The sequence below is a fragment of the Chiloscyllium plagiosum genome, unplaced genomic scaffold (assembly GCF_037043375.1).
Source record: "Chiloscyllium plagiosum isolate Xiang-an unplaced genomic scaffold, Cpla_swu_hap1 HiC_scaffold_23, whole genome shotgun sequence".
In the NCBI taxonomy this organism is placed as follows: domain Eukaryota; kingdom Metazoa; phylum Chordata; class Chondrichthyes; order Orectolobiformes; family Hemiscylliidae; genus Chiloscyllium; species Chiloscyllium plagiosum.
This window is the reverse complement of record NW_028270161.1, coordinates 39,210,009-39,220,344: the sequence shown is the minus strand read 5'-3', so window position 1 is coordinate 39,220,344 and position 10,336 is coordinate 39,210,009. Positions and strand designations below refer to the sequence as shown.

Here is a 10,336-nt window from a genome sequence, read left to right as displayed (position 1 = left end):
ATAAAGGTAATACTTGGGTTAATATCTTATGCTGAAATTCTGCATTAAAATAAAAGTATGTTAGGACATTTCAATACACAAGATGAAATTATAAAAGATTAGTTACGCTGAGATTTAAAGGGCGACAAAAAACAAATTAGTGCAGTTCTTGTATTTTCCCACTACAATTATGAGAGAACAAAACTCTAATGTTTCAATGTAACTATTTACTAAACTCAAAATGAGGTATCAGGATTGTCATGTCCATTTCTACATAAACTTTAAATCTGTTATTATTAATTATATAGTTCTGTGTAGCTGCATGACAATTGTTTTCATTTTTTAATGAACAATACGCTGAAGCTCTTCAGGACTGACATTTCCTCCACTTATTATGACCACTGCTGTCTTTCCTTTAAGATTGATCTTTTCTCCAACAATAGCAGCAAAAGCAGCTGCTCCTGAGGGTTCCACAACCAGGCCAATCTTGTATAGCATGGAAACTGCCGCTTTTATTTCATCATCTGATATCAATAGGATTTCTTTCACTTGTTGTCTGCAAATCTGGAATGCTTTTGTACCTATTGCAGAATAGAAAGACTTTGAAAGACCCTGATAAATATTTGTCTTACTGGCATATTTAATTTTTTCTCTTGCTTTGAGTTTTGATGCCTTGAATTGTTTTTCTGGCAGTCATCTTGGGTATTTTTTAACAATCTGATTTTTTTTTGCACTTATCAAATACATTATTTGTTTACAATTTCCAATGTCCAACTTGCTTTTTGCAATCCTTATTTTTTAACCTCCCATTCGAAACTAAAGCTGTATCTTCAGCTTCACTCACCTGCAAATGGTGGAGCAAGTCCTGAGGCAATGCTGTTTGCATCCATAGACACTGGTTTATTTTCATTAAAACTTCTGTACATGGTACAAGCTGATGATCAAGAATAAATGGTGAAATTGGTGCCTTTAAAACTGGAGTACAAAACGAAACTGTGAAGTATAGTTTACCTCCTCTTGGTTCCACTCCATATACATTTGTAGTTGTACAGCCAGATAGTTTGATGGCAGCAGCCACCCCTGCAAGCAAACCACCACCTCCACAAGGAACTGCCACAACATCAGGATATGGAATTTCTTCAAGAATTTCTAGACCAATGCTAATAACACATAAAAAAGAGATACCATCTAGATTCAGATCAGTGTTTTTTTTTGTCTTAATGTTTTTGAAGTAAACTTAATTGCACCAGTCACTTGTGCTACTTACTGAAATAGGTACTCATTTTGGTAGCTTCATTTTCTAGTTTTTGCTGTTTTGTATGAAGTATAGTATCTTGCTGTTAAAAGCATTCAATACAACAGTTGTTCTTGTGTATGAAATTAGACTTTTATGAAATTGCATACTAAGCAGCTAGCATCAAAAGTTATTTGATCTATTAAACAATTTTCATTAAGGAAGTCACTTTTTTAATATAGCCTTAACTCTACTTTGATTAGGGAGTCACTATTGGAATAAAGTAATATTGAGTATGATCTCTTCAAGAGCCTATGTAAAAGTTAGATGTGTCCAGCTGAGAACTAGACTCAGTTTGGTCAATAAATCCTATGGAGTGAGTGAGGTTGCCTCTTTGGCTCTGGTGTAATGCAGTAAATTGTAAGAAGGAAGTAACTTCACCTCCATCAGTTTAAAAAGAGAAAGATAGGAATTGGACTTTTACCTTCCATGGCCAGCAATCAAATCTATGTCATCAAAGGGGTGTAAGAAACTCATTTTCTGATCCTCAACAAATTGTTCCACAGCAGACAACAATGACTTGGGTGGCATCCGCTCAACTTCTACACCATAACTCTAGATTGTGATATAAAAATGTGCAACATTCAAAATTACTAATGCCATTGATAATTGTAATAAAGAATATTTATGCTATTTATTAAGACCTATGAAGGGACACAACACTGTCAATTAATTTGTAATACTTGTTTCTTGAATACAAATGTTATAGAAATTGTATCACTTGTAAAGCATCTTTTTATTTTTTAAAAAAGCTAAGTTTCTAACCAGTTCATAGTGATGCATTTCATTTTATGACTATGGTTTTGAGGTGACTTAAGCTGATTGTATTCTGTTCAACTCAAGTTCAGATACCTACAGAGAAAATGCAATTTTCCTAATAGAATCTGAAACTATTTTGACAATTTGGAGTCCCTAAATATACCTTCCAAAATGTTTGCCACTAGGCACATGAAGATGATCTAGTCACAAATATCTTGCACGTGCTGAGCTACCACTTTTCATCTCATTTGTTCCAATAAACTTTGTATTTTGTTTAAAGCTAAATTGAACAGAAATCAGGGCTTAAACTGAAACCAAAATATCCAGGTGTTAGAAATACTTAGCAGGTCTGGCTGCATTCATGGAGAGGAAAACGCTGGTAAAGTTTTGTGTTGAATTCAACTCTTTGGTCTATCAAGTAATAGCAAGCTGGTTGATGCTTGTCAATTTGCTAGAATTCAGCATCCAGTTTAGGGTCTTTGCACTCTGGGTGGTGGGGGCCACTCAAATCTCCAAGTAAATACATTGATTTTTCTGACTTTGGTATTTTATGCCAAAATATGTGGGGATAAGTAACATTTTGAAAAATATTAATCTCTAACAGGCCTTTTCTGTTTTACTTTATTTTTTGTAGTTTGGCTTCAAATATATCTTCAATAAAAGTTCATTTGTCAAAATTGAATAAACCACGCAGAAACAACTATCTATTGAAACTGGTGATGGAATTCAAAATTAAAGCTCTTTCCTGTTATCTATCAAGTGTTGTTTGCTTAGGGCATTTGGGTTTCTTGTAACTCTTAACAATCTACTTGCTGTAGGCCTGATGTGAATTCTCTATCCAATTCAAGGATCCTGCTCTACAAGGAGTTAAGATATCATTAATTGTAGAACTGCAATTAAGATGACAACATTCAAGATTTTTAATGTTAAATAAATCCATTTTAACTTTTAAAGTTCTGAAATCTCATTAAGTATGTGCAAATTGTGAGGAGGCCCTGTACTCCTGTAAATTAAGCTGTAAAATTTAAAAGTATAATTTGCTGATAGTTGAGAGGCAATTAAACCTACAGTTCCATATTTGCTGTTTGAAGTAGCAGACCCTTTGCCACTACTAGCACTGTAAACTCTACCCCATTTTACCACTGGATTGTTGGGGTGGGGAAGGAAAATGACAGTGAACAGAAGAGTCATCACATAATGGGCAGCAGAAACACAGGCCTGAATAAGAATATTTACTTAGTCGGTCTGCTGTGGAAAATAGGCAGCAAGCATGCAACTTAAATTTTTAAAACCTCGCAAATAAACAGTGTAAGCTACTTAATATCCACCAATACTCAGCCAAAGGTACATCTTACACACACCAATTACTTCCACTTTTGAGCTCGGTGTAGGCTTCCTAATTTTTTCCACTTTGTATCACTGCATTTAGTCTCTCAACATTATCTCCCCAGGTGGTGTCTTTGAAATTGCAAAATTACATTTAAAGAATCAAAAAGAAATACGTTTGTACCATACCATCAAATATTTTGTAACTTTTCCTTATATGTTTCATCCCCCTCCATCATTCTCAACAGAAATGTAAATAGAGTTTTAGATTTCTGCCTATAACCTCTTAATCTGACCAAATGGACAGTACCAAATACTCCTTTTCCTTCTTTAATCTATGCAGGGAACCAAATCCTTGAGCTGGTACCTCAGCCTGATGCCACAGGTATATCAAAATTGCTGTGTAATCATGATTACATAAAGTAATGCTATGCAATACTTTGGCAAATATAACTCCTACAACTCTTCCTACTTGGCACTTCACCATTAAAAATGAGAACAGCACCAAGGTAAAAGTTTCTTCCAAGGCCTCAGAGATATGGAACTCCTTCCCTTCTTAATGGCTTGTAGTTTCAGACTTTTAAAGTCCAGATGTAGAACTACATTTTTTTTGTACTTTATATTCTCTGCCTAGTGACATGGTGACATCCTACACTTGAATCTTGTCCTGGGCCATGTTTCCGAAAACAAATATGATTGCTTCGTAAGCTGATGTCATTGTTGCAACAATTCACTCTTTGCTTCCGGCTAAATAGCCTTTTCCTTTCCTTGTTTTTAGCTACAGAAAAGGTTTAGATTCAATTCAAATGTATGCTTTCAGTTAACATATGTATATCCATGCTTACTGCAATCAGGTCGGTCCTTGACGCCGGTGCTGTATCTGGCATTAATACTTTTCCTCGATGCCCAAAATGCTTCAAAGCATAAGCAAAGGCTTTCCCATAATTTCCTGCTGACATTGTAATGAAGTGCCCATTTTCTCTTCTGGAAAACTGATTTGCTACTCCTCTGATCTTGAATGAGCCTGCAAAATAATATGTTTATGTAATATTTGTATTGAAGGCATATCAAAAACTGTAAGTGCCACATTGAATGTTACAAAATTGGTTCCATTTTCTGCGCAACTTTAAGATTAGAGATTGTAGTATGCCAGTATTAAGGTCAGTAAATTAACTTACATTCATACATTTATTAGTGGGAAAACAAAATCAGTCAACCAGAAATGTTTAAAACACAGTTCTAACTGAAGTGATGTAAAATTCCTACACACTAGGAGCTAACAAGACATCTGTAAATAAATGTAATTCTACCTGACTTGTCACTCCTCTATTTTGCTATATATCTCTTAATTACAAACTAATGCCTGTGGATAGCTACATAGTTAAGTCAGATTTTGGTCTCAGAAAAGGCTAATTATTATAGTGACATGGTCTACTAGTAGCACAATTTTTTAAATATTTCTGACTTTTAAAACAATGTTTTAGTTTCAGAAATCCAATATTATTAAATAAACATTAATTTCAAAATATTCTGTCATTATGTTTTAACAGTTTAACCAGTAAGTCTGAACATAATTATGTACAGTGTGTCTCCCTTCAGCTTAAAAAAACCTAAAAATTCACAAATCAATCTACTGTACTGCAGTACATGGAATAAACTCAAAACACAGTATAAGTATTTACTGTACTGACCTGTTGTCTGCATGTTTTCAAGCTTCAGATACAGGTCACAGTTGATTTTCATTGGAACTGCACCATTAGCCAGGTGGATCATAGGTGTTTTAATAACTTGCAAAGTGCTCTGCTTTACTGCCTCCCTGGCTTCCTGCAACATCTGTAAGCTCAGCAAGGTTTCCGCTTCTTCCATTTCCGTTCTTACTCTGAATTGTAAAGCATAGAAGTGCACTTCTTCAACTTTTTTTTAAAGAATGAGTTGGTATCTACCTCATTCTTGTCTCATTCTATCTACCAAGCTCAAAAAATGTTGCCAGGGAGATTTGAATCACTATCAGAAATTTTACTCAGTTTGTGATCAAATTTTGCTACAACAAAGATTCAGATTGCCATCTAAAAGACTCCTGATGCAGTAAAGGATCAAGTGAGGAATCATTGTTTTGTTTCCAATTTACTTGCCTGAAAAAATCTGAATCGTATCATAGTCTGTGAAATGAGTGCTTAGTTTTCCAATTCCTTCTGCCCCTTGTGATCTTTGCTGCCTTACCGAATATATGCCATCTTCCCCATTCTTCAGGTTTTCAACTTGAGCCTTTGTGTGGCTTTGCACCTGCCTTTCATTCCATCATTGTTGGTACAGCCCTCAGCCATGTTCCTATTTGCTATCCTAAATCCCTTGATTTCTTTAATGATATTTCAAGGTGTATCTTAGTCTTGACTAAATCTTTGGCCCTCTCTTCCAACTCTCCTTCCTTAGTTTGGCATCCCCTTTTATTTGTTTTGTTCTCTCCTTTTGTAATATGCCTTTGAACATTTACTATATTAAGGATATTACATAGGTGCAAGTTGTTACTTGAGCCCCTCATTAAGTTGCCCTAATGGCCATTCTTCATGTGTGATCATTTGATAGTTTTTTTTATTGTGAGTCAGAGTGCAGCAGTGTGAGGAGATCTTGTGTTCATGTCCCAACTTCTGAGCCAGAAATCCTGGGTTCAAGTCCTACCTGCTCCAAAAGTGTATCACATATTTGAACAGGTTGATTAAAGTATCTATAACTATGTGAACAGTTTATCTGTCATTCACAAATACTGAATGTAGGAGTCATTAGAAAGCAATCATAAGGCAGGAATCTGTAAATCCTACTACCTTGCTAGCTCAGGGGCTACTGTGTGACATTTGTCACTATCTCAGCTAAGCTCATCTGTTGTTGAGATATTCAATACATTGATTTCTTTTCAAAATGAAACTATTTTCATTTCATGAAATAATGGTCATAGGGCCATTGCTCTCCGAAGAGCAATCGTATTTTCCTGAGATTAATTTTGAATTGTTAACTGTCCTCATGAATGATATAAGCACCCCCTGTCAACCCTATTTCTATTGGTGTTAACTGCAAATAAAATAATGTTGTTAGCTCCAATATCTGAGGCAATCAAAATACCTGAACATTTCGAAAACCTTGATAGAGGCGTGTGTACACTCAGAAAGGTGGTCGAGGTGACACATGTTACTAACCTGTTAGTGAGCTCAAGATAGTCATGTACAAAGATCCGCATTAAACAGGTGGCAAGTTATCCTTGAGCATTAGACTTAATTCCACAATATCAATCCCGTTGTTAGTTATTTTAAACTGAGCTAAGTGGATTCTTCCCGCCAATTGTAAGTATCTATGTTGATGATTTGAAGATTGCATTGTTATGTGTAAATTGACTGTATTCTCTCGGTTACGAAAGACTCAGCTGTACTCTGACTCAGTCAAATAAAAACTATCAATATCCAAATTCTTTATTGTTTGCATTTGACTTTGCTCTGTCCCGAGATCGTGACAGGGTTTTAGTATACTCTTAAAAATGTTGTTCTAAAAAATAGCATTGGTGACGTCGATCATCTTGATCGCAGGAGAAAGTAAGTCTGGAACAGCTGGAAAGCGCACACACAAGGCAGCAGCAAGATCAAAACAGCCATGAAAAATAAGTTTAGTGGTAGTATGTTTTAACATAAAATAAGTATTTCTTTTAAAAAAAAATTAAAAAGTGTTCACTGCTTTTTAAGTCAGTCCCTCATCCACTCTTCCCGTTCCTGTGCAGCATTAAGACTCTTTCCAATATGTATTTCCGGCATTCTGTCAGAAACTAAAAAAATGAAGCGGCCTGTCAAAGGTATCATAACATCGCAAGGACGGTGTTGTTTTGCTTAAATATTTTTTAGAAAAGTTTCATTGTTGAACATCAGAGGTCATCCCTCTCACTTCTCTGACGGAATTCTTCGAACCTTATTAAACAATATCATCAAAGACAAATTAAATCTTATGCCCTCGATTGTATTAAATTGCCGGTAAAATATTCCAAGGTGGTGAGGCGGGGGGGGAGTATTTGTATACCTTGACATTGGGTCCCCAGAGGTTTGTTTAGAAATAAAGGAGCTTCCTTATACCAGCAGTTTCTGCTCTGTCAATACTCACTGGTGTTTGACTTCAGGGAGCCGCACCGTGTCTTCATGTTCCCCTGTCCGTTCAAACACACCACGGGGTTGGGATGGGCAGGGGGTTAAACAATGTCAGGGCTGTGTGTGTGTGCAGGGGACAAATAACTCCGGGGCGGACTCCACCAGCCAGACACTGTTTCCTGGGGGATTGGTATTGGGAGGTACACGGAGCTGAGGGGTTAGCAGAGAGGCTGCCCTTGGCTCGGGGTGATGAGCCGCCCGCTGCGGCATGTGGTGTGTGCCCTGTCCGGAGGTGTGGATAGCGCTGTAGCGGCGCTGCTGCTGAGACGGAAAGGTGAGGAGCTGACAGTACATCGTTACAGATTTAACACAGTGTTTCATTCTGGGACACAGTGTATCCACCGCTGGACTGCAGCAATTATTGGGATCTGGACATTAAGCTGGTGCAAGGCCCCTGCTGACTGTTGCTAAGACTTGTTCTTGTGGCACAGTCCCTACCTGGGAACAAGTCGCATGTGTTCCAGAGGTATAGGAGTAAGTCATCTGGCCCGTGGAGCCTGTTCCGCCATTCAATGTCTGCCTGATCCTTTCGTAGACTCAGTTCCACTACCCGCCTACTCAACATATCCCTGTCCATTCCTATTGAAGGGCTTTTGCCCGAAGCGTCGATTTTCCTGCTCGGACGCTGCCTGATCTGCTGTGCTTTTCCAGCACCACTCTGATCTAAACTCTGCTTTCCAGCATCTACAGCCCTCACTTCTGCCTATATCCCTTAGTTCCTTTACTGTCCAAAAACCTTGCTGTAAAAGCATTCAACGAGGTAGTTGAAGCAGTGCCCAGTGAAGCAGTTAAGGCTACCTTGGTATGTAACTCTGAACAAGTTGAATACAAAACAGACTTGCAATGACAAGGCGTATGAGGCTGTGGGCCAAGAGCTGGAAAATGGCATTAGACTATGTGGTTGTTTTTGGTAGCATGGATGTGATGGATCAAAGTGCTTTTTAAAAAAATATCAGCTATTGAATCATGAGGCAGGGCAGTATTGCCACAACACATTAGAAGGTCACTATTATTATCCAATGTACAGTATTCAGGCTGTGTTAGATTAGATTTCGTATAGTATGGAAACACGCCCTTTAGCCCAACAAGTCCACACTGACCCTCCGAAGAGCAACCCACCCAGATCTATTTCCCCCACCCTATATTAACCTCTGACTAAATGCACCTAACATATGGGCAATTTAGCATAGCCAATTCACCTGACCTGCACATCTTTGGATTGTGGGAGGAAACCGTAGGAAACCCATGCAGACACCGGGAGAATGTGCAAACTCCGCACAGACAGTTGCCCAAGGTGGGAACCTGGGTCCCTGGCACTGTGAGGCAGCAGTGCTAACCACTGAGCCACCGTGTTCTCCCTATATGACATTCCAGTGAGTTTATGGATTTAGGAATATTCATCTTTAGGCATGTATTGATGAGACTACTAGTTGAGCGTTCTGTGGGACACTGGGTTGTTTTGAATCAGAGTCAGGGGTAAGCCATCTCCCACAGAAGGAAGTGCGTTGTATCTTGACAGTGATGACAACCTAAACAGGAGTTTTCACCAAGAGCATTCCAACTAATGTCATCAGGTACACAACATTGCCAAAAGCAGTGCTGCAGCCTGGAATACATCACATTGTCAGAGACAGTCACATAGGACTTTTTTGAAAAATATGTTTCATAAGTGTCACTGACAAGACTAGTGTTTGCCCATGAGAAAGTCGTGGTAAGTTGCCTTCTTCCTTCAGTGTGGTATAGGTATTTCATAGTCACAATCAAAAATACACCTTTCACCTTCAGAAGTCCTGCTATCTTGTGAGTATTCCCTCAAACAGCATTGTGTTGGATGATGGAATTGTCAGTAACCTCGCCACAGCGAGCTCACGTTTGGTAGGCTCGACCACAGGATTTGAAAAGAGCAGGGAGTTTGTTTTAAGGCAAAGATCAAAGTCTACTCAGTTAGAGGTTCTTGCATCAATTCCCTATGGCTATGAGGCACAGGTGACCTACTTCTATTACAATGTGACTAATGCATTCTGTCTTCATTGCTTAAAATCTATCTGCAATGCCAAGTGATTGGTCAAAACCCCTAATGTTTCTTGCAAGGTGCTTCATACCAGGTATCACTAGCATGTTTATTAGAACTGACCTTCACTGGGTCAGCCATGTGGCTCACATGGAGGATTCCTGTATACCAAGGATCCACATGAAATTTTCAAAAAAGGCATTCTGAAAACCAATTCTTAAGTGTGTAAGAACCAGTACATAGGGGGAGAAGAAACCCTGAACAAATTCAAATAGAGAAGGCTCTGTTATCAAGGAATCTTAACATTCAAGGACAAAGGTGTGTCTCTCAGAATAGGAAAGTGCATAAAAAAGACAGTGCCTTCATCTATCCATGCATCAGTCACTTAATCTGTATTTAAAAAATCACATAACACCAGGTTATAGTCCAACCTGTTGGACTACAACCTGGTGTTATGTGATTTTTAACTTTGTACACCCCAGTCCAACATTGGCATCTCCAAATCATTAATATGAAGTATTTGCAATTAAACCTTCAAATCATCAAGCTTTGGTTTAATAGTGCTTATGAGGTGACATCAATATTGGTGATTATCTCCTTGTTGAACCCTTGAAGTGAAGGGAGGAGAATTGATCACCAGTCATGAGGGTAGGACATGTGAGCTTGATCATATCTGTCAGCTGTGAGACCTCTTAGCTCTGTCCATTGCATCCCTGCTTCTTTCCATTATTTAGGAAGACTGTAATCCTGGCACTGAGATTCATAGACCACGTCATTGAGCAAATTGCT

The 10,336-nt window shown here is 38.2% G+C and overlaps 2 protein-coding genes across 5 annotated transcripts in view; one reads left to right on the top strand and one right to left on the bottom strand.

The window, feature by feature from the left end:
• Positions 1–136: 136 nt before the first annotated feature.
• Positions 137–7,621, bottom strand: LOC122561688 (serine racemase). Of its 2 annotated transcripts, none has more exons than XM_043713694.2 (7): positions 7,493–7,621; positions 5,050–5,237; positions 4,204–4,382; positions 1,698–1,828; positions 991–1,139; positions 824–913; positions 137–560 (listed from the first exon to the last, which is right to left on the bottom strand). In XM_043713694.2, exons 2-7 carry the CDS (start codon positions 5,222–5,224, stop codon positions 322–324), a joined length of 963 nt encoding a protein of 320 aa, XP_043569629.2. In that variant the 5' UTR covers positions 5,225–5,237; positions 7,493–7,621; the 3' UTR covers positions 137–321. The 2 variants fall into 2 exon arrangements, with proteins under 2 accessions (XP_043569629.2, XP_043569628.2); XM_043713693.2 differs by lacking the exon at positions 7,493–7,621 and adding an exon at positions 7,412–7,492.
• Positions 7,622–7,675: 54 nt separating this feature from the next.
• The window catches only part of trmu (tRNA 5-methylaminomethyl-2-thiouridylate methyltransferase), a 33,368-nt gene continuing 30,707 nt past the window's right edge, over positions 7,676–10,336 (top strand). For 2 of the 3 annotated variants that reach the window (XM_043713688.2, XM_043713687.2), the window contains exon 1: positions 7,677–7,810. In XM_043713688.2, coding sequence (XP_043569623.2) covers positions 7,726–7,810 — 85 coding nt within the window. In that variant the 5' untranslated portion in view covers positions 7,677–7,725. Of the gene's footprint in view, positions 7,811–10,336 lie in introns of all 3 variants that reach the window. The other variant, XM_087999544.1, reaches the window with a different exon arrangement.

Coding starts and splice junctions, on each gene's coding strand:
- LOC122561688 (XM_043713693.2), bottom strand. Junction 1,829..4,203: donor CAAGGACCGACCTGATTGCA/GTAAGCATGGAT, acceptor ATCACAATCTAG/AGTTATGGTGTAGAAGTTGA. Junction 1,140..1,697: donor TTGATTGCTGGCCATGGAAG/GTAAAAGTCCAA, acceptor ATGTGTTATTAG/CATTGGTCTAGAAATTCTTG.